General features: G+C 43.0%; 1 protein-coding gene across 1 annotated transcript in view; it reads left to right on the forward strand.

Annotated features, from left to right (window-relative positions):
- The window catches only part of LOC310879704 (fatty acyl-CoA reductase 1), a 61,427-nt gene that overhangs the window by 5,229 nt on the left and 30,911 nt on the right, over positions 1-25,287 (forward strand). Inside the window, exon 2 of the mRNA XM_083794519.1 lies at positions 21,040-21,336. Within this exon, the coding sequence (XP_083650645.1) occupies positions 21,148-21,336 (189 nt within the window). The 5' untranslated portion in view covers positions 21,040-21,147. The remainder of the gene's footprint in view (positions 1-21,039; positions 21,337-25,287) is intronic.

Here is a 25,287-nt window from a genome sequence, read left to right on the forward strand (position 1 = left end):
CAGCCAGTCTATTCTGTTCTGCTTACAGCAGTTTACATTCTTCATTTTTCATTTCCTGGATCTCAGCGCAGGGTGGTTCTGTCTGTGTTACGCAGATTAATTTCCCTTGTACTCAAACTAGTCATGCCGGCAGCCATGCAGGGTGCAAGTTAGGATAGAGACGAAAGTGTTTGAACACAAACCAAGTTGTACAGCAGTGGTTCTCAAACTTTTTCATCTCAAGGACCCCCAAATTGACACTTATTAGCCCGTGGACCCCCCATTTGAAAACGATATTCCAGGGGCCCCCATATACATTTTTACAGCTCTGGTAGTGATTCTCAACCCCCCCCCCCGTTTGACATGCATTAGGCTACGGACCGCCATTTAATGTCATTTTCATCTCTGGGACCCCACTTTATATTGTAAAATCAATGTTAATGTAACTCTGAGAGTTACGGGTCCATTTGGTTCCCTACACTCCTACAGAGTTTGTCAGTCGGGACTCGGGACCCATCTGAATTAAAAACACATTCAATGTGTTTTTTTCATATTTTCTTTTTTCAGTCATTTTACGAAGATAATAAAACATTTGAAAACAAATGTTTAAGAACATTAAACAGGCGTTGTAGCTTGTAGATCTGCTATTTTCAATGTCTGCAGATCCAGAAAAAAGAATTGCCTGGAGAAGTCAACAGTGTAAAATAGAATAGAAGGCACAGTGCCAAAATGGGGGGTTCGGAGTTGTTTGAGAGGACTATTTTAGTTTGTTTATTTACATTTGCGCACCGTGAAAGGTGTTAGCGGTGCCAGAGCATACTGACAGACAGCAAAGGAATGGTCTCCCCTGCAACCTGCGGATTCTCATTCTTCACAGGAACCCTCCCCTCCCCTCAATACGACTGCATCAGCGATTCAGCATTTGTAGTATTGGATGGCAAGGATTGATGACCAGCCGGTACAGCAGAGTGGAGTCAGACGCGGGAGAGGAGAGGAGAGGAGAGGAGAGGAGAGCCTGAGCCTGAGCCTGGAAAAAAAAAACCTGCCTGTAAGGGTTGGAGGTGGAAGACAAACTACCTCCAACATCCCATTAAGGCCCGACTGAAAGTAATAAAACAAAAGTTAATTTCTAGGACCGATTTATTAGGCAGTAAATCATCTGGCCATGATCCACCACGTATAGATCTAGTGGCAGAAAGTAGACTCTAGATAATTGTAGTAGAGCGTGTGTCAGGCATATCCTGAACTCTCAGCTACTCTGTTAATTAGTATGTCATACGAGGGCAATTGAGAAGATGTATTGGTGGTATTAATAGTAGTGACTTCCCCATGCACTCCCCAGTGTGAGATCACAATGGCTAACTGGACACAATTTAAGTAAGCAAGAACAATACTGTTGTATGGTAATGCATCAAATACATAAAAACAGTCATCATTAATATGAAAGCTAAGAACCTAGGATCTATATAATCTATTATATAATGAAACTATGCGTATACACACTATAGAGTGCTAGGTCTACATAAAATGCTATCTAAATTACATAAGTTGAGCCTTTGCAGACGCCTGTAAGATTGTCGAGGCTAGAGCAAGTGCTAAGGTGGAGTCTGAAGACTTTTCAGACTACGACGACATATGTATTATACAATATTAGTTTATTCGAATATTGGACTTAATCTTCTGATGGTGCATTGGACAATCATGATTGTTGAATGTATGATTAGTTTGCTCAAATTGATCCGTGTGAAGATAAAGTATAACGTGATTGTGATTTTGGGTTTTTCCGCCGATTAGTATAGAGACAGTCGGCAACTGTTAGCCTGGAAACCATGCAGATGAATCCCTGGGCAGATTAGGTCTGGTACGCCTCAGTTTGAATTACATTTCGCTCACCCCAGAGTTGTGGGTGACTAATCGGAGCCCACTATTCAAAGTGAGACTTTTTTGCCTGTAACACTAGGAAGAAATATCCTAAACTGGACTCCCTTTGTCGAGGCCACGTTTCATCATAGAAGCCTGCAGAATCTCAGTAGATGCAATAATAGTTCAAAAGAATGTACAGGTCAATACAAAAGCTGCTACGAGGATAAAACCAGAAAAAGCACTAAGACTTGTAGTCATTCAACCTTTTACATAGAGGGATAAACTCGCACCCTTCTGTCTGTCTGTCTGTCTGTCTGTCTGTGCTGTCATTGAGGGGGCAGAAAACGGTGAACTCAGCCTTAAATTAGGGATGCACCGATCCGATACTCGTATCGGAGATCGGCGCCGATCCAGGCTAAAATTCTAGATCGGGTATCGGATCGGTGGCCGATCCATTATCCGATCCGATCCGAATGTGTAATTACAGTATGAAAACAACTCTACCTCCTCTGTGACACAGCAGTGTAGTATTGACAGTATAACATGTGGAATGCAGCCAGGCTAGCCTGCGCACACATTAACCTGGTCTAATTGTTGCACAGTTATTTAATAAATAATTCAGTGCATTTATATCTGTGTTTGTTACATTTTGTTTTACAAAGTTGGGAAAGTAATGTTTAAGTCAAGCCTTGATGTTGCCTTACACAAAATAATGATTCCAGACTCCACACAGTGAGGCATACAGCTTAATAGGTTATTACGTTTCTTTGTGGGGGTATCGGATCGGTACTCTGTATCGGCAGATACTGGACCCCCATGTATCGAAATCGGTATCGAATGCCAAAAAGCCGGATCGGTGCATCCCTACCTTAAATACGATAGGGCTGTGTAGTGCACCTTGTTTTTAGTTATACTTCTGTACACAGTATGAATATCAGCGTATATTGATTGTCGTCGAGGGCATTGTTCTGAAAACTAGTTGTACATTTGCAGCATGGCTGTCGTTTGGTTTCAGAGAATTAGACGCTAAGACACTTCTCTATTTTGTAGTATGCTACAGTATGATGTTGAATTACATTCACTTTTGTATTGGTTCCAATTAAAAGTACTGTATACTGTCCTTTCTACTGTTTCTCTGTAATAAGAAGAGTTGGGGGGATTAACGAAGATGTGTTCTGTGAGAGATCGTTGACTTTACTTTGACCTGCTGTAGCAACAAGACTTCAAGATGATGTCAGTTTGTGTTTGGGCATCACCATTGGAGAACCAAAAAACATCAGCTAGTACAATACTGTCAGCAATATGAGAAATCTCATATTTTCATAATATTTATATATTATATTTTATTTTGTATTCTTTCTCAAAAAAGGAAGAGATAATTCACCCATTTTCACCCCCATTTGTTGTGAGTACCAATGATGTGATATAAATAGCTGAGCTAGATTAGAAGCTGGCAGCCTGGCAAGTCTGTCTGTCTCGCTTGTCTTCTACACCTTGGTTGATCAAGCTACTCCTTGACGGGCAGCCATGAGTGGCTGGTCTCGGAACACGGATTGACTTGCCAGGCCGACTCAGTCACTCACAGCTAATGCCCGGTGGTGGTCACCTTATCTTTATAGTCTCTGAGTAAAATGACCCCTGTCTCCATTATTTCCCATTGTAGCCTGTGAATGAAAGCACTTTTACCCATGCAATTTTGAATGTCTGTTTCTAATCTCCACGGTATAAGATATCCATCACAGCTCGATGGGGTGTCAGTGGAAGAGAGTGAACGCAGTTCAGCCTCTGTGGCTAATCTCTAGTGATGTTTGTCTCGGACCCCATTAGGGATGTCGGTGGCAGGGTGGACCTTAACCTACTGTAACATGGCTGGCTGGCTGTGTCTGGGGCTTGGACCAATGCCCTGGGCATTGTAAAGTTGTGCATAGCTCTAAACGAGGCTTGCCTGCAATTAAACAGGACCTGAAGATTGTAATTATATGCTCTAACAAATCAAAGCTTCAGAAAGGGACAGTTCATACCTGATCTGCCTGATGGAGGTGGACTTGGGGCCATTTGGAAATGAACCTGTCAATAGCAATATTTCAACTGTTTGCAGTCGCATTTATAGTGCTGTAGTGTCACTCGATCCTTTTGAGCCAATTTGCCAGCTTTCAGTAGTGGTCCTTTTGATCCTCATTCAAGGAGATTCTCCACATGACCTTTCCATTTTGTGTTCCCGTCGATGCAAAACAAATTGAACTGAACGGGGTTTGGAGAGATTGGTGTAGTGTTGAGATACAACATTTTCAAATGTTTTTATTATATTTTGACACTTGCTTTGGCAATGTTTTCTCGTGCCAATAAAGCTCCTTTGAATTGAAAATTTGATCGAGATGCACTTCAAAGCTTCTCCTGTATCATAATGTGTCTTCCAGCAATGCAATAAGACTCATCTTCTCTTACGTTGTTCGGTCCTGGTTGTTCTTCCCCGGTGTTCTCACCTTCTTCTCTATCTCGCTGACCTCCGAGCAACATGTGGGGAGGATTGACGGAAGCTCTGCATTGAGTCTTTGTCATTAATTATAGACTCTGGCCTGCCAGCGATACGAGGCATCACGTATGTTTGTGAAGTAGTACATTACTCTTAAGTCGTGTCATGTATCTCCTCTCTCCTACGCACACTGTAATCGATCCCACCACTTACTAGATTCAATCAGTCCGTCACGGCATGTGCACTTTTTTTAATTCATTAAGCAAGAGAGATGACCACCCGTTGCTCAGAAACATAGTCAACATACAACAAGTTACTGTATGACCATCTGTAAATGCAGTCTACAAGCTTACCTCGGGGTTCACGGATAGGTCGATGGTGTAAGAGACAGACGTTGTCCATTATTTAGCAATTAGTCGCCCCCGGGTCCAGCGGCAAGCGGCTTACTTGGATTGCAATGCAGACGACCTGAAAGAATCAGTTGCTCGCGGTGGAGCAAGTGATATCCCACCTGTCTACCCAGCCCTCTTTCCACATTAGGAAATTGAGCCTTCAGGGTGCATGACTGACTGGGCCGCCGTGCCCCAACACCTCCTCAGCCCTCCATCTATATATTGTGATAAAGAGGCTAGAAACCGCACTAGCAATTAAGGCCTGTTCCAAATGTCGCCAACACTAGTGTGTGTGTGTGGGGCCGTGTGCGCATTGTGTGGGGGGCGGCCGGCTTCAGTCCAGCTGCGGAAAGGGATGACCTTTTTCCAGCTACTGTGAAAATGCCCACGTGAAATTGGCCGTTAAACGGCTGTTGTGCTCTCCACTGCTGAGTCACCAAAACGTTTCCTTTACTTTATTTATTTATTTTATTTATTGACTGCCAGGGGGCAGTATGTCTGTCGGCTACTGCCACCATAGACTCTCGTTCTATTTTGCTTGTCTTCAACAAGCAAAATAGAATAGAGTTAATTAAGTCCATGGCTGAGTTAAGTAGCAGCAAACCTTATTGGGAAACCTAAGTAATCACCATTTAATCATTTATAACAAGCTTTCCAAATTGTGTGGTATGGTCGCAGTTTGGGGGGGGCAGCGGTGGCCGAACGGTTTGTGGAGCGGTCTTGATATCGGAAGGTCGCTAGTTCGTATTCCCGGACCGGCACGTTAAAATTACCACCGATGAAGTGCCCTTGGACAAGGCATTGAACCCCTACCATGAAATGTTCTATGAGCAGGGCCTGGCTGTAAACAAGTTATTGAGCTTAGTCCAGTTACCCTGGGTAAACATGGTACCTTTCCTTTCCTTTCCTTTGTAACCAATTTGTTGGTTTCATTTGTACACGAGTTTATTTAACACTGATCATTTTATTGTTTACTGTTTGGAATGCAACTCATCCTCAAGTCACGCGGCATCTCCTTTTATATCAAAGTTTAACAATGTGGCAATAAACAGAAGATGACAATGTGTTGTCACTTTTATTTCCCTGACTCGCTGTCGTCTTAGAATAGCATTTTTGAGACGCGTTTGCAGGATCCATTGGATGTGCTGAAAATGCCACGTTTATTTGACGGATGGAAGGAGATTGGAGGCCCCGCAGGGTTCTCTGAGCGTCAGGACATCACTGCAGGACCTCTAAATCATCACATTATGTGTAAAAACCATGCACCAAATGACAATAAAAGAACGACAGGCCTGCTGCCACTTTATTGCTGCAGTGAGATTATAACCCAGTAAGAAGCCAGTGAAATGCCACTTTAGTGCAGAGGACTAGGACTGCGGCAGCGGCTGTTTCCTAATAAACCAGTGGCTTTCAACCCTTTTCATATCAAGGGCCATTCTTTTTTTGACATTTGAGCCACGGAATTTGATTAGATTTAGCCTTGCAGACTCACAACTTAGAATATTTTTGTCATTGGATAAGATTTTGTCCACAATTCCATGCTCAAATTGTGACGTCTTGTAAATTATGTGATGAAGATGTGTTTTCTTTTGAGTGGTGCAACCACTCAACTCCCTTACGGAGCTGTGTGGGTGGGTGCGTCTGAGCACGAAAACAGCATGGTTGTTTCCCCCCCCCCCCGGGGACCCCCACACGGAGTTGCACCACTCACTTCACACGGGTGTGATTATTATTATTATTTTTTATATAACATTTCATTTCCCCACACCTCCCCCCCCAGCATAAATACAAATGTACAAATTGTCCTCTTTCTCTGTCACGTCTTTGTGCACTGTATACTCAGTTTCCACACATAAAAAGATAAAATAATAATAATAATAATAATAATATACACAATAGCAAAAAGAGATAATAAAAATCACACCTGTGTGAACCGAGTGGTGCAACTCCCCTCTCCCCCCCTTCTCTCTCTCTCTCTCTCTCTCTATTATGGATATCAATCCGCGTCGCTGACAACTCTTTTTCATTATTTTGGGTCGGCCTTTCCTTCTTTAACATACCTCCTAGACCGGATCGTGCATGCGAGCTGCCGTCCACGGGGGTCGGCCTTTCCTTCTTTAGCATACCTCCTAGACCGGATTGCGCATGCGAGCTGCTGTCCACCTCCCATTATACAGGCAGACTAAAAGCTTCAATAACTCCTAATCTACGGATCTCTCCATGGTTTGGTCAATTAGCGCGATGTTCAGAGGTCTTTGCTGATTATCCGGTGGTCTAGATGGAAACATTGGTGCTTTCTAGAGCAAGGATGGCTATATTTTAGCTCGCTAGCATTGACGCTATTTATTTAGCACAAGATGTGAGGTGCGCATTGTACACACACGCATGGATATTGCTGGCCATTGCTGGTTTCACGCATGCGCACACCACTCATGCTCATGATGACTGATACAAGATACAAGATACAAGATACAAGATACATGATACATGTGGACATTCCTGGTTATAGGAGTGGTTGCACCACTCAAAAATAAAAGTGGTCCCCGCACCACTGGTTGAAAACCACTTGGCACCGAAGTCTGACGTAATTTACTCATCCTACCTGGGTCGCATTGTTTCCCCCCCATTCTGAATTCACATAGTCTTTTTTTTCTTCATATCTTGTCAAATAAGAACTGTGTTCCAAAAATAAACAAATGATGATGTTTGACTCATATGGATCATATGGATATGAAGAATCAACTGACTGCGAGAAAACGCTAATGTTACCGCCGTATTAGTTACATTTTCGCCTGACTATGAGTGACAGACTATCGTAAACGATACAGAGACACCTCCCAGACAATATATATTGCAGGGACAGTCTGTTATTTTTGGACCACAGTGCTTTTATGAGACTATTTAATATAAGATTATTCTCCAATGAGAAAAACTTCCACGACCAAGGGAATGACCAGGGGATGAACGGGTGACGCCAGGACTTCTGTACTCTATGGATTATGAATAGTGACATCCGAGCACAGCTGATTGTAATGACAGAATATCTCCACTATCACACAGGTATAGATAGAAGATGTGCATCATGGAATGGATGGTGTAATGGGAATTTAGAATGCCAACTACAGTGCCAGATATATGCATTATTGTGTATTTATCTTCCTTCCATGAAGTCTCTTTGCTCAACAATGTGCTCAGTCTAATTCATGCAGCTGTCAATCTAACAGCTGACTTGACTCCTCCACGCGGTCAGCAAAGGTATACTTATGTGTGTGTCGCCCTTATGTTTAGCACAGATCCGTATATGGACATTACATGACTATAAGGACTGTCTGAGAATGGGGTTGAGGAGGCATGCGCCCGGAGGGGCTGCTGGAACGGGCAAGGAGGCCTGTTCCTCACTCTCTGTATGTTGTTACTCTGCCGAATCTTCTATATAAATTCTCAACACTTCACTTCGTCATTCCTTCATCTTTGCAAGATTATTTAATAGACAAATATGGACACACAAATGTGTACACGACACACACACACACACACGTGTGCATTCCTAGATTCACTTTCTAGGAGCCAGGATGCGTTGCGATAGTGAGCAAGTTGATGGCGCTGCTTCTAAACTGACCGAGAGGCGTAATGATCTCTTAAATTAAATTAACAGCACTGGGGTCCGTTAAACCTTTAAAGCTCTTAATCTGATGAATTCTATTAAGGATAACTGTCAGTCAGCTACCCCACAATTGCAGCGAGTAGCAGAAACGGATGTGTGCGCCGTGTACATTTTCCACTATAGGCTGCAGTTACTGGTTTGAGATTGGGTCATCAATATGTCCGTATGTACACAGACAAATGTTTGATGTTCTCTTACACACCATTATAATGTTATTTTGATCACAAGACCCAATTACTGAATGTCAAGTCTCCAGTATGTATGTATGTATCATGTACAGTATGTATGTATGTATGTATGACACTTATTTACTACAACACTGGCATATTCGGAGGCCAACTATAGTACTAGTGGTTCTCAAATATTTTATTTGCAAGGACCCCCACACTCTCATACCAATCCTGTTATGGTCATTCAGGGCCAGCTCTTTAACCCATTTTGGGCAGGAACCCCTTTTGGTGTTTAAACATTGTTATAATTTAGCTATGGAAAAATAGCAGATCTACAAGCTCACATAAAAAGAGAAAATAATAATAAGAGCTATTAATAATAATAATGAGTACATATATAACACAATAGCAAAAAGAGATGAAGAACAAAGAAAAAAAAGATACAGCTTCAAAATAAACATCAAATATCCTCTTATACATCCTTTTCCTTCACACCCGTACGCCACCTTTAGGTGTGATGCAGATGTGTAAAGATCTAACGCACGGGTCCATTCATGGGCGCGCTCTGAGCTTGTAGGTCTGCTATTTTTGAAACATCGTGAAAATGTGGCGCACATTTGGAATATAACAAACGTTTTTAACTCAAACCTTTGCTTCTGGAGGGTCCCTGGATCAACATGTTCAGATGGGTTTCGGAGGCCAATTACATATCATGTTTGGGGTCCTTGACATGAAATATTGAGCACCACTGATACAGAAACATAGGTATTTCAGATTTTTTTTTCTTTTGTTTCGACGTTGGTATGTCCATCATGGCAAAACCTTTTTGAAAGGTTGACAAACATGTCCACCACAAGCCAGCATGGTCCTGACCCCTGAGGGTGATGCTTGATGGAGGGAGTCCTAGGATGCTTATCCCATTTAGACCTGACCTCAACATTAAAAAATAATCTTCTACATCCTCCAGTTTTCTGAAATAAATATTTTCACAATTTTTCAAAAATAGCAGACCTAAACACCAAAATGGGTTATGGTGGAAAGTAAACGAAGTACCTGCACCCAAGTACTAATTTGAGGACTCTTTTCTTTCTTTTTTTTTTTTTTTTTACTTTACTGGAGTATTTTAAAATCTCAGTACTTTTACTTCTATTCCACTACCATCTCAGAGACAAGTATTGTAATTACAATTATTCTAAAACTGCTACTAGTTACTTTGTAGATCTTTATTATTATAACAAAACATACATTAACCACTTTGAACCTACATAATACTTTGGCTATTTAGATTTTCATACATTAAAACAATTAATAAAATAAAATAAATATAGCATAATGATTACTTTTGGTATTTTTAGGTACATTTGTACGACTTGTAACAAACTATTTCTATTTTCTACATGATGGTATTGATACAGTATTTTTACTTAAGTATTCGATGACTCTAATTGTGTGTGGTTAACTCAACTCAACAGTTTACTTACCCCATGCACACTGCTGCTAACTAGTAATTTAACTACGCAATGTCATGGTTTCTTCTTTTTGCCATCAGCTGATTATCCTAAAGAGCAGATCATTATTGGCCCCAACCTTCACCCCATTAATTGTGTGACTGGTACAAAAACTCATTTCCTCTGTGCTCACATCCTCTCTAGGCCTACAGTACTTAAGACACAGCATATCTTAGTAAGCTTGTTTCACATCTACGACCCATGGCATATTTTTGATTACCGATGTAAAAAATAAATGAATAACCATACGAAGTATAATACACACCCATTCACCTTTGCAGCCAAGTGACCTTTCTTCTGCAATGGAAGATGGAAGCACTGTCTGTACTGATAAGAGCCAATTATTGAAATCCCAAACATGGAATATATACATGGATGTGATACCCGTCTCAGGATTGCTCCCTAGCTGCCAGTATGCAGTGGACGACTTCCCAGTCTCCAGGTTTTCTAAAGTAGAGATAAGTTAACCACTTCACCTGATGTGAGCTTGTAGGCTTAGCCTTTTCCCCCCGAAATACCAATGACTACGTAAGACGTCACATGGCCGATATAAATACAGTGGGTGGGTTCCCCTCACTTCACACAAGTGTGATTTTATTTCTATTTTCTTTGAGTGGTGCACCCACTCCTATAGACGGCTATGTGTGTGGCTGTGTCCCTGGGTCTGTCCCTGGTTGTGTCCGAGCACAAAAATAGCGTTATAGCTTTTTTTTTTTTTTTTAATGTGGTGTTGCACAGCCTAACAGACACACACACACACACACACACACACACACACACACACTGTATATATGATGATTTCGGGTGTGATAGAGCCCCTGGTAGAGCTCTTCACCGGGTCTCCGAACATACCCGAGTGGACCCGAGACCCGCACGGGTCGGAGCCGTGTTTTATCATAATCACTCGGGCAGGGTCGGAATCGGTCGTATCCCCCTCGGAACTCGGGCCTGTCAATCATTATGTGTAACTAGACCTGTACGTGCCCGGCGGACACTGGCCTACTTGAGAACGATGCAACTTGGGAACCTAATAATACTCGTTCAGTGACGTAAATAGGTTTTCAATGTAATGAGTCCTGGGATGCAGGGACGGTCTTTTAGATGAGTCCCAGGGACATTTTATGAGTCCCACTTCAACGAGTCATATTTTTGCAAATTGCAGCATTTAACTCCCATTTTATATGGTCATATATTGCCCCGCCCTGGCTTGCCTTGCGATGATTTGAATGAATGACCAGTGTTTAATTCTACTTTATATCACCGACAACACATTGGTCATTTCTCGACCGTTTCGGACATGGGGCGACTCGCCAGAACCGGCCCCGCTCCTGTGTATCTGGAAGTTCCGGGGACCCCCACAGCCCACATGGAGTTGCACCATTCACTTCACACGGGTGTGTGTGTGTGTGTGTGTGTGTGTGTGTGTGTGTGTGTTTTGTTTTTTTTCCCTTTATCTCTGAGAGATTCCATGTCTGAGTCAATTAAATAATAAGTAGGGCATGCTGCCAGCGCCTGCCCACTGCGCCACTGACTGTGACTACAAGCTTTCTTCCTGGACCTGCAGGATGCCAGGTTGGTGGATGAGATGGGGCTCGTTATTTGGCAGCAGTCCTGAAACCCTAGCATCTGCTGGCTCGCGTGTTTGTCCATTTTAGCTGCATTGCTTAGAGTTGGCATGGGCATATACAGTAGAATGACCAGCTGCATACTTCAATTAGCTTTTTAGGCAATTTCATTTTTGAATAAACATGCTTTTTACTATTAGTTTTAAGCATTGCCCTGGATTGACCCGTTTGTCTTTGGCACGATATGACTTCAAATCAATATTCTTTCAAAAAATCGGTTCTTTCAAAAAATAAAATTAGCTTGTCGAGTTTTTTTTTGTATGCCACCATTTTGCATTAATTTGCGAAAATAAAATCTAAATGAGGTTTCTGCCCGACAGCGACGATAATTATTATAATTTCTTCAGCAATAGTCTACTGGTTGCGGAGGCAGAAATGATCATGTCACGTTCATTGGTGGAAAAAACTACTGCAATGTTTTACTTTAGTAAAAGTATGAATACTACAATATTAAAAGTAAAAGTCCAGAATTCAAAAAGTACATGAGTAGTATTTGCATCAAAAGTAAAAGTATTATGCACAAGTACAATTGTCACATTTAGGCAGCAGTGAGTTACAAAAAAGATTGCTAATGATCCACATTAGATCCACAATGAGTCCAAATTATATGTTTAATATAATGAACATTGCTGTTTGTATGGTAGCAAGGAAGCTTTTAGTTGCATGTGTTATTAGACTTGTCTAAGTCGACTCTTTATAGTTTCACCTGTGGCACTGATAAAGAACATTTTGGAAGACCAGCGGTCAGATGTTACTGAGGTTGAATTGCCTTGAATTGAATAGAAGAAGCCAGAGTTGTCAATGCTCTTCCACACTTAATGATTATCAACGCAACTAGTCGCAACCTGCAACGCGGCGACCACGTATACATTATTTTTGAGTGGTGCAACCACTCCAAGGAACAGCAATGTCCGTGTTCACCTATGCCTGTGTTCACCTACAGTATGTGTGTCTGTGTTGGTTAATGATCACCAGTATACGACAGTAAAGGCGCTGTTTTGCCCAGAAACAGAGAGGGATAGTGCTGAACTGTTGCCTGCTAATGAGAGAGAGAGAGAGGGGTGTATAACATCATTATGTTATACATTTTCACTGTGTGCACTGTGTGTACAGTGAAATTGAATAAACGGAGATCAAGGTGGTGTGCACATTAAATTGTGTTATCTAGGTCACATAATATGGCTCAGGGGAGCTACGCTCCAGTCTTCTGTCCTTTGACAGACACTATACCAACCAGGCGTCTCTTTGGACCGTGGGAGAAGGATGTTCCAACTTCCAAGCATGTAGCAGCAGTAGCACTGTATATATTTCACTGTATATATACTGTTATATCGGCGCCACTGCAAGACAAACCGCTCAAGTTCTCCGTGGTTAACATTGTGTTGATGTCACTGCTGTGCTGATGTAGGCGTGGGCGATATGGAAAGATATCAAATCCTGATATTTTCAATCGGTATCACGATACACGATATTTTCATCATATTTTTTTCATGTGATTTTTATGGTTATTTTGTGGTGGTCGTATTGTTAAGTAACTTGAGTTATACTTACAACCACCTACAAGGTAACATAAAGTAAGACCATTTAGACCAAAATACGTATTATTTTTGGCGAACGAAACCATCGTTCTACAGTATAGTAAGTATAAGTATAAATTAAGGTATAGAACAGCAAATCATAGAATTTGCATTCACTGAACTACGCACGATATGTACTGTACGTTATCTCTGAAACGACATATCGTAGAGACATTGTATCGTCTCGACGATAATTTATCACGATATCGACCACCCCTATGCTGATGTCACAGCTTTAACAGGTTGTTTCCATATTTATGCCCAGAGTCTGAGCCTCGGGCAACAAGCTGGTTGGCAAAGTCCAGAGTGAAAAGTGACATGATGCCTCTCTGGTTGTTTAAAATAGGAGGAGGGGCCCGGGCGGCTGGCGTAGCCATCCGGGCCCCTTGGCTGGTAATCCAGTCTGGCAGTGTGCCGCGGGTTCGACTCCCGATCCCGACGGCCTTTACTGCGTGTCACACCCCCCATCTCTCTCTCCCCATTTCCTGTCAGCCAGTTACTGTATACCTATCCCTCTATAAAAAAGAAAATAAAGGTGAAAGCCACAAAAAATATATATATTTCAAATAGGAGGAGGAAGGATGCTAATTGGACAGCAATCTGTCGTCTGCTCATCAGATAGATGCACTTTGATATATTGATATTTTGTCGTCCCGGCCGGTGGTGCCATGCAGGCAAATTAAGGCACACCAACACTGGCTTTGGTGCGTTTGTCAGCTTTTGATCAGGCCAGCACTGCTGCTGACTTACTTCTAGGTTGATTGATACCTCGATGTCAATTCTCTCTCTCTCTCTCTCTCTCTCTCTCTCTCTCTCTCTCTCTCTCTCTCTCTCTCTCTCTCTCTCTCTCTCTCTCTCTCTCTCTCTCTCTCTCTCTCTCTCTCTCTCTCTCTCTCTCTCTCTCTCTCTCTTCCCTCCCCCCCCCCCCCCATGCCCAGCTTTGTGTGTGTGATGACTTGATTGGCTGAGTACGGAATGTGATGTATGATGATCAGCACTAGTTCAACCCGGACCAAATATACGGTTTGTCATACTAGACATGTCATATAACCCAAGGGTTGGGAGGGTACTTTTGAAAAGGAATCCCCTACAGTTACAAGTTACTTGCTAAAAAATGCAGTCAGTAACGTAATCCCGATTACTCCATTTAAAAAGTAACTACAAGTTACTTTCAGTTACTTTTGGATTACTTTTAAGTAAAACTCAATTTAATTAGATAATACAAGTTTTACCATTGATAGACAAGAATGTTGAGCCTATGAAATTAAGATAAGGACAACAGAAATATGGTTAAGGTCATTTAAATTGTTAAGAATTTGATTACAGGCACAGCCTATATTCCCTAAGGCTATACATAATTTATAGTCGCTTCTTTTGGGCTTGTTTTCATAGACCTGGTTGCTTATTTCTCTCGCAAATTGGCAACACCGCCCTGACGCAGTAGCAGCCTCCACTGTGAGGATTTTATACAGAGTCAGAGAGGTGCGCGCTGCGCTCAACTCCAATCCATTCCGTTTGGTGTTATAATAATTTATAACTTGTTTGTAAAATTAATGAGGGGAAGGGGAGAATGTAATCCTCATGTAACCCCCGTTACAAACACCCCCGTTACTGTAATCCAGATTACACATTTTAAAATGTACTCTAATACGTTTCCGTTAAGTTTTTTATTTACTCTGATTACAGTAACGGATCCGTTACTTCCCAACCTGCTAGTCGGATATGTCATATAGCCCAACGTCCTAGTCGAATATCCGCATGTATGGAGACTATGTCCAATGAACAACTCTCCCAGATCCGATATTATGAATGGAGGTGAGAGTCTTCGTTACAGTCTGTATCTTGTTCAGCAAGTAAAAACTAGTGCCAGTGGAGTGGTGAGCGTTCTTTATCCAAACTACAGACTGCCATAGTTAAAAATAGACTTAGATCCACAATGGGCCAAAACAGGAATAGGAATGTTTATTTATGATTGTGCTGCTGTTGCATTATTGCTGTTCTGTGCTACTGCTGCTGTCTTTATTATATTTTCTTGGTAGTTTTCCAAGTATTGCACAGCAGTTCAAGAATGGTTAAAACAATTTTTTTGGTACTATGGCGAGTATAGGTTGTTGCATTAGAAAGCAAAAGCTGTTGCGTGCTTGCAGATGCATTGAGAAAGCGTTTTGGTCTGTAGGATTCCTTATTGCGAATCCAGTGAGCCTCTACTATGTAACCCAGCAGAACATCTGTCACACGTCTGTCTGTTTGTGTCACACTGTAGTGTAACACCACCCGCCCGCCACCAGAGGACAAAACAAGGTCTGTGTGTGTGTGTGTGTGTGTGTGTGTGTGTGTGTGTGTGTGTGTGTGTGTGTGTGTGTGTGTGTGTGTGTGTCAGACTGCCACAACAGCTGCGTTTTGCTTCCCGCGTGACAAAGGTGACAAAGTGGCTCTGTTGAGCTTCACACTGTGCACAGGTGCATGATGGGAAGCTGAGTTTTAACAGCCATGTGGCGCTGTTGAGCTTCACACAGCACAGCTGCATGATGGGAAGCTGAGTTTTTAGCAGCCATTACGTGATTTCGGGTGTGACAGAGATGCCACGATAAGATTTTTTCAATTCCGATCCGATATATTCATTTCGAAATTTCCCGATACACACCCAATATCCGATATTAATTGGCAAATTAAGTGGCAACAAGGAAACCACACCAGTGTCTTCACTTCACTGACTTGTGTAAAGCTTTAGGTATCAGCCAGGCTGTAGATAAAGAAAGCACTGCCTGGCAGTGCAAATACTTAAATGGCAACTTAAGTAACTTTAACTGACTATTTTTGCCTCATCAATGGCATATGTTCCATAAGTAAGTTAGAACAAATACTGTATTGTAACAACACAAGAAAATGCCTACAATTTGTAATAAATGAAAACAATGTGAATAGCTGTTTCTTAAAGGTATATTCAGTGATTTCACTCAAAAAACCTTAGGTTTCGTTTTTGGCTGTGGGACCCAGCCTTTCGTCCAATCAGGATAGAGAGTCAAAAACGAAACCTAAGGTTTTTTTGACCCCCAGGGGTTAACTGGGGACAGGGAGGAATTCCTTATAGCCAGCACACTCTATAGTAGGGAGGATTATCACAACAAAACAAAAAAATAAGTGATATTTGAATTAAGTGAAATCACTGAATATACCTTTAAAATTGTAGACACACAAAAAAATAATATAAACATCTGCATCAGCCAAGACTGTACAGGAATCCACAGGAATTGTTGAGGTATCTGGTTAAACCTGTTCTTGGCAGTGCAAATTCTTACTGGCAGTGGCAAATACAAAAATGTGGCCAACAACAAACACAGTATAGCCTACCTACAAAATGATAACAATGTGCATAGCACTGCCAAAAAATATTAACGCAAAATAAAACTAATACTGTAGGCCTGTTAGTCTGTTTTAATGCACAAACGAAAACAGTGCTGCCGTAAACCACTCACCCTCCCCACATGGCATGCTCGTCTGCGTGACAGGTTTGCTTTACGGCATGCTATGAAGCAGTGGAGCAACAACGAAGCCGGATAATAAAGACATCGTTAATTTAATAATTATGTGCTAAAACGTTTGGTAATGGGCTCACAATTGCGTGATTATATTATTTATGAACCAGACTAGAGGCCTTTTTATCTGAACGTGGATTTTTGATGAACCAGACCTTTTTTTCTTTTTTTTAATGGAACGTGAATCGGTAGTGTCATCTCCGATACATTAATTAAGCGGTATCGGAGGCCGGTCCCGATATAATATCGGATCGGTTGTATCTCTAGTGACGGTACAGTGACAGTACAGTAGAGGGACCCCCACACGGTAAAGGGCCTTTCAAACATAGGAAGCGATTTAACACGCCTATAGTTCATTTTCAATGAGACCTGTGGGGGTTTTTTCTGTACGTGCAGAGAAGTCGTGGGGCAACATCGCAAGCGTATTTACGTGAGAGCGGTCCCATGAATTTGTTGCACGCGTGCTCCTTACGTGCACACGCCCACGACTCACCAGACCTGGATTCAGTTTAGCTTTTTTTACGCTAGCGTTGTTGCGCCCCTTTTGAGCAGACCTGTAGTTGATCCTGGCGACAACGTCTGCGTTCATCACTGCCCGTTCATCGCTGTCATTTCTCATGTAATGCACAATCTATGTAAAGTGCTTTGGATAAAAGCGCTATAAAGTGCACCATTTGCCATTTATGTTCATTTTACTATCTTCTATATTTTACTATTTTTCATGAGCCCCTAGAACTACTCTTTGAGTGCACCCCCATTACTCTTAATGTTTTACCAGCAAAAAAAAACTTTTAAGTAATTAATTTTAGTGTCATGTCTAAAAGCATGCGTGAGGTCGTCACTACAGATTTCCACATGGCATTCCCGTCCAGGCCATTTGCAACAAATCCGGTGATGCGAGTGCAAGTTGGCGTTCGACAAAACGAAAAGTCCAGCTGAATTTAGTGCTCGGGTTTGAAGAGACTCCAGTGCTTCTGGCTCGGCCGAGTGTCTATAAGTTACGATCCCAATTGGCCGTGTTCGGGGGAGGGTCATCTTTGTTGACTAGATTTGTTGCCCTTCCTATAGGTTCATTGGGCGACGACAGGGAAAGAAGTTCTAGAAAGAAGGCATTTGGGAACGAATGGTGACCACATTATAATTTACGATATAACTGAGTCGCCTAAAGTAACAGCCAAAACAAGACATCACCAAAACCAAACCATTAATCCTATAGCAGCTGGACCTTTTATTTATTTCTCGTGTGTGGATTAGTTCCCAAGCCGTAGAGCTGCTGCACACAGATGCCTCCTATGCATTTAGAGCGAGCAGAGAGGGCATGCACTCACTGTGGAGAAAACACTTGAAACCTGAGTGCTAATGAGAGGATGAAGTGTACTTCTGCTACTTACTGAGGATATCTGAAAATATCCACACGGCTAGACAGACAGCTAATACCTGTCTAGTACTGTACACAATACTAATCCTCAGTGTTCATGTGTCCATTCGTTACTCGGAGAATGTACAAACAAAAACCTGTGTGCATTTCTAATAACTCTCAGAGTTAAATTAGCGCTCCAGATCATACTGTGTCAGCTATTGAGCGGCAACGGAGCATCCTGCATGCCAGCAGCACTGTCAACCTCCAGCTTTGTGTCTTTGTTGTAATCAGGACTTTCCCCTCATCGGGCCTGGCTGCCTGCCAGCAATCAAGCAAAAATACCCAGGGAATGATGGCCTCGTGTTGGGGCCGGTCCCAAATAAGCAGACACAGGCCATTGCATCAGCGCAGGCATCGGAGCGGGCATTGATTCAATCTAGTCCCCGTGTTAGCAGGGGGCGGGGTCTGGGCATCCAATAAACTGTCCAAATAGGTTTGTATCTTACTGTAGGTGAATGCCAATCGGTGTGTATGTTTACTCGGATGTTCTAACCATTGGGGGACTGCCCATAATTTCCGACATTCCATTTATCACGCGGGGTAGGAACAATGACATGGCACCAACCATTGTGCACTATTCGTGTGTGTGTGTGTGTGTGTGTGTGTGTGTGTGTGTGTGTGTGTGTGTGTGTGTGTGTGTGTGTGTGTGTGTGTGTGTGTGTGTGTGTGTGTGTGTGTGTGTGTGTGTGTGTGTGTGTGTGTGTGTGTGTGAGAGAGAGCTATGGTGTCCACACTGCCTCAGTGTGGAAGATTTATTTCCAAGGGGCGTTTACAGACGTTGGGACAGATTCAAACGTCATAGCAATAAAGTCTCACTTTGAATAGTGGGCTCTGATTGGTCACCCACAACTTTCTTTTCTCCCTGTGGCAGATTAGTGTGGTTTCCAGGCTAGAGAGACGGCGGGCGGGCGAGCGATGGCGTAAGGAAAGGGCTTGTTGTAGTCGAGTCTAGACCGAGTGTGGGAGGGGGTCGAGTCCGAGTCGAGACCGAGACCGACGGGAGGAGAGACCAATTCAAGACAGAGACCAGATTTTATTTATTTTTTACAGATACAGAAAACACTGTTAGAGCAGGCAGGCACGTCAGCTACACTCTACTGTCTATAAGCGCCAGACAATTCTCTTATAATGGGCTCCTCATAATATGGATAATACAATGATTTCATTGCATTGTAGTGACTTGTGACTCGAGTGGACTCGGTGGGGGGAAGAGTCCCGAGTCTCTTTGGTCCGATACCGAGTTAAGTCCAAGTCAAATTAAAGGGCGAGACGAGACGGAGTGAATGAAATGTGTTAATTATTGCATAAAGAATCATAGAACTCGACATGTTAAGGATCATAAAACAACTACCCGCCACACACACACACACACACACACACACACACACACACAGCTAATTGTGTGAAGTGTGTGAATCTGTGAGATGAATATATTCATCTGATTTGCATAGTTGGCACCTCCAGCCATAACAGATGCAACATTGAATATTAAGGATTTGAATGATATGCGTGTCTGGCGAACAGACGTGACGGAAGGTTGTGCCCCCAGACATCACTTGAGTTATATAAAGTTCCTCGTGCGTTTTGTCATTAATTTGTTCATGGCGTTGACAGGTCTTACACTGTAAGATGCTTAGTGCGTTTTGTCATTCATTTGTTCTTACACTGTAAGATGCTTAGTGCGTTTTATCATTAATTTGTTCATGGCATTGACAGGTCTTACACTGTAAAATGCTTAGTGCGTTTGGTCATTAATTTGTTCATGGCGTTGACAGGTCTTACACTGTAAGATGCTTAGTGCGTTTTGTCATTCATTTGTTCATGGCGTTGACAGGTCTTACACTGTAAGTGTAAGATGTGGCGCTCTTATCATCGTACATCATGATGTCAGTCACTATGCCTATTTGCTCAGACACTATGACGTAAAATTGTCAATGGGAATTTAATGTTTGTGTAAGACATAAATAGCAGAGTTGCTCAGAAACTATGACGTACATTTTCTATAGATAGTATGCATGATTGTACATGATTTTCCCATCAGGACAAACCCCCCTCATCTAGACTGAGTGGCAAAATGTTGAGCAGCATGGAGTGTTGGAGTTTGGAAGCGCTCGTTGGAAATCACTCAACCGCCCTGTGTGTCACCTGTTTCTAAATGTCACATAATGCAGGAGGCAGTATTTCCAAGTACTACCAAACTCTGACACACAAAATACTCAAATGCAGGGCATTTCTTGACAAAGTATCTCATAACGTTTCTATGGTGGATTTTTATGAAACACAAACTTTACAGATGGAGCATAATTCAAGCGTTTCGTATAGCTGCAATGTTGGTGAGTTTAACATTGTTTAATGCAATCAGATAGGACTTTTCTGTTTGGATGAATGGGCTGTCAAGGCCAGAAAGTAGTTTTTTGCCACTCAGTAGGCGTTCCCGCATAACTTCCAGGTACGATGTCACGCGCATACCCTCTATTCATTGTCAATGGGAATTTAATGTTTGTGTAAGACAAAAATCTACACTAATAGCTGAATATAGGAGGGACTAGCAGCGTTCAAAAATCAATACTTGAGTTGTTTGATTGGACTGTTTTTTGTCTGACTGTCTGTACTCAATTCTTATTGCTATTTATTTATATTGTTTTAATGATGACGATAACTGTGGGGGGAGGGAAGGGGTGAGGGAGAAAATTGGGAAAAAATGGTATGTTCAAACTAAACCTAAATTATTGAAACCTGCTACCAATAAACATATATTAAAAAAATATATGTCAGGACGGTTACAGTGTGTACAGTACAGTCATATTCCGTCTCCTCTCTTGCTCTACACAGAGACCATCCCGGTGAACGCTATAGGAAGAGGACCAAGTACTACACACGTCGAGCGAGACGAACTGGACCGAGGCCGACATCGCGGGTGGCGGTCAGGTCACTAGGATCATGGCGTCCATAGCAGACTACTATGCCGGGAAGAACGTGCTGATCACGGGGGCCACGGGCTTCATGGGAAAGGTGCTGGTGGAGAAGCTGCTCCGCTGCTGCCCCGAGGTCAAGGTCATCTACATCCTGGTGCGGCCCAAAGCCGGACAGTCCATGCAGCAGAGGGTCAGCGACATGATGAAGTGCAAGGTAAGAGATGCTATTTTGTGCATATTTATTTAGACTCCCGGTTTGAACGCCATCGATGCACTGAAAGGGACACGGTCATGTTTTAGCAGTCTGCTCTGCTGACCTATACCAAGATCTCGGTAGCTGCATTCCTGTGTGCTGATCTGTTTTGACAAAACGATGTGAAACTGACTTACGTGGCCGGTTAAGACTGATATGAGGTTAGGGGACTTATGTGGCCGGTTAAGACTGATATGAGGTTAGGGGACTTATGTGGCCGGTTAAGACTGCTATGAGGTTAGGGGACTTATGTGGCCGGTTAATACTGATATGAGGTTAGGGGACTTATGTGGCTGGTTAATACTGATATGAGGTTAGGGGACATACGTGGCCGGTTAAGACTGATATGAGGTTAGGGGACTTATGTGGCCGGTTAATACTGATATGAGGTTAGAGGACTTATGTGGCCGGTTAAGACTGATATGAGGTTAGGGGACTTATGTGGCTGGTTAAGACTGTTGAGGTTAGCAGACTTATGTTGCCGGTTAAGACTATGAGGTTAGGGGACTTTTGTGGCTGGTTAAGACTGATGAGGTTAGGGGACTTATGTGGTTAGGGGACTTATGTGGCTGGTTAAGACTGATTTATGGGTGCAATATCAGTGGGATATGCAAATGCTTTTTTGCACAATAGGTATTTATTTATATTTAGTGTTTTTAGACGTACTGTATATTACTTATTTTATGCCTGACCAGAACCTGCTGAGTAACTTGCTGGGGTCGCGAGTTAGGCAACTGATCCCCAGTGCAGCCTAACATTACTAAACTCTGGTTATAAACACTGACCCAGTCACACACACGCACACGTGCGCCACGTTCATGCATGCACGCCGCATTCATGTGTGTTGCTACGTGCTAGGCTAACGTTACTTGTATTGCTACTACTGTACAGTAGGCTGCACACATGCTATGCCACTCACCTATTTCTTCACAATTCCTGGGGTGTTAACATCTCCAGTTCCCTGTGCTTTGCTGTAGTTTAGTAACTTTTGTAGCTGTTCCGAGCACAGCAATACAGTCCATTCAACTGAGTGTGTGTTCGTTCGGTGAAAAATGGGCGGTGACTAGGGCTCGGTGCAATAACCGCAATACCGCCATACCGCCGGTATGTAACGCATACCGCGGTATCAAGTTCATTACCGCGGTAATGAACTTTTTTTTTTCTTTACTTTTTTTTGTCCGTGCTGTTCTGGTTCTAGGCCTAAGTGCATATGGTGTGATATGAAATGAAAAGTGTATCATAATAAACAGTGAGGCTCAGTCAGTCTAATCATGCCAGCAACACCGCATTTTCTTTACGAATTTTGTTCCCTACAAACTTTCAGGCCATGTCAATGGCAATTGACGCCACGTCATGTCCAAGTCTGACGTCATGTGGGTCAATAAATGGCACCCCTCACTTCACCCGGGTATGCTTTTTCTTAAATGAAACGGCTATGATCAGTAATTTCTATCACCATACATACACACATATACATACGTACATACGTACCGTATGTATGTATGTATGTATGTAAACAACAGAAGCACTTCTGAGGTGATGTCTTCCACATGTCTGCTGCAGGGGGAACATGGACTTGCGAGCTTTCGTGAAGACTCTTTAGTTTAGGGAAAACATTTCTCAACCAAAGAGACACTTTGCATCTTTTAAGATGATGAAATGCTTGTCTCGTGTTAATGTGAACTAAACGCCTCTTATGAGAAAGACCAGGGTTCCAGCAGCCTGGCCACCTCATCCATTTCTGATGATTTACAGTATGGATAACAACTTTACTTCTTGGCTTAAAAGCCTACATTACGCTTAAAAGCCTATTGATATATACATTACAAGATGCACTATAATAAAATGTTATGCGCCCTTGCAGTTTCTTCTTAATGTAAATTTAGCAATTTAATCATGTCAGTCCTTTCAAGTTTGTGGGGGGGGGGGGGGGGGGGGCGGCTATCTTCTAGTCCTTTCAGCCACAATGCTGTCATTCATAAGAACCCCTGTTGCTAGGTAACAGCCAGGCAACAACCTGTTCCCATCTTTTTTTGTTGTTGTAAGGATGTTATCGGGACGTGGCCCAAGCTCGGAGAAGACAAGACGGATAGCGATCTGATTGTTCCCATGCGTCCCAATGCCCTGACGTTGACATTGAATCCCCGTGTGAGCATTCAAAGGTTTTTGGCCATTACTGTTGAGTGTTGAGTCCGGTGGAATGCTGAAATAGCTGCAGCTCTTGTCTCTGGCTGCTGGGCAGTGAATGGCATGCCAAGCACTTGATTGATGCAGGCCTGTGGGCATACATAGCTCTATGGCACAGCCCACCACCTCCACGCAGCTCTACTGCAGAGACTTTTAGCCATCCGTTTGTCTGCGTGTGCACCATCTTATTTATCCAAGCACTTTACAGAGATTGTGCATTACATTCACACACACACACACACACACACACACACACACACACACACACACACACACACACACACATTCATACATCGATGCAGGAAGAAACCAATGCAAGGCACCAACCATGCACATCGGGAGCAATGAGGGTTTCAGAGTCTTGCTCAAGGACACTTCGGGAGCCCGGGTTCGAACTATAGGAGCCTTGTGGTTTCCATCCGGTCACTCTACCCCTGAGCCACTTCCTTCTACAACAGCAGGTGGTTGTGTCTATTTGCCCTGGGGGTGGGGGGTGGTGGGGGGCAGGTGAGTCCCGATCTGAGCGGAAGGCAGCAGGGAGTGTGTAATGCGGAGGTAGGACGAGTGAAGTGTCTGGAATTCTCATAATATACAATAATCGGAATGCCTTTATTTGTCATTGGTAGCATGTAGAGACTGACACGGGAGTGGATTTTTGAGGGGCGCTAGTCCCTCCTATATTCAGCTATTTGGTGTTGTTTTTCGTCTCGCACATACATTGCATTCCCATTGATACTGCGCAGCCTCCTGCCCCGAAGGGCGGCGGACGAACAGACCGTGTGCAGGGTGGGTGGAATCCTTCATGATGCTGGCAGCCTTATTCCTGCATCTGCTGGTGTAAATGTCACTGAGGGCAGGAAGGCTGCATCCAGCACCCTGCATTTCCTGTGATGCAACAGGAAATAATGTAAAAGCTAAAAAGATATGTATATATATTTTTTTAATTACTCCATTAAATGAAATTAAAGAAAGACGAGGTCCCTCATCTTGGCATACTTTGTGTTAATACACATTTTAATCCCATCCCGCGGGAATCTGGAACCCCCAACAAATGTCAGCCTTTAGTAGCATGCTCCCTAGGTGAGTGGACCCATGGAGTGTCTCTTCACAGATGCCCCATGCAGCCCCAACCTCTTCTCCTCCAGCCAACACACACACACACACACTCATCATCATCCCTGAACAACAGGGCTCATTACATGCTGCACTGCGGCTACGGCATAGGAGGATCAGCCCTGACCAAACAATGCTATATCTCCACCGCGTGTCTAACAAAGGCTCGCCGATGCTTGGCGATCGTTGCTCACCAGAAGTGGAATGTGTCTGGCTGTTTGCTTATACAGCATTTGTTCAAACATGGCCTCTAATGGCTTCTATACGGGAGCATGCTGCCGAGCAGGCCGCCAGTTAAACACATGCCAAGTTGTTCTCGTCTTTGCAAGTATGTTATGAGTAATCTTTGTTTTACTGTCCCCTGCGTTCATTTATTTAAAGAAAATCCTCTTATCTCTTCTTCGGCCCCTGTTTTCACAGTCAACAACAGAGATAAAGGGGCACGTTGTGTGAGAACTAGTTCAGTGGAGCAAGTGCTCCATGGTCAGCCTTTATGTACTGTGTGTGTGCGTGTGCGTACATGTTTGAGAGAGAGAGAGGGAGGAGAGAGAGAGGGAGAGAATGCTTCCGCACAGAGTGTGTGGACTGGAGAAAGCTATGAGCGCAGCTATG

The sequence above is a fragment of the Protomyctophum parallelum genome, assembly GCF_964188405.1.
Source record: "Protomyctophum parallelum genome assembly, chromosome: 22".
NCBI lineage: Eukaryota > Metazoa > Chordata > Actinopteri > Myctophiformes > Myctophidae > Protomyctophum > Protomyctophum parallelum.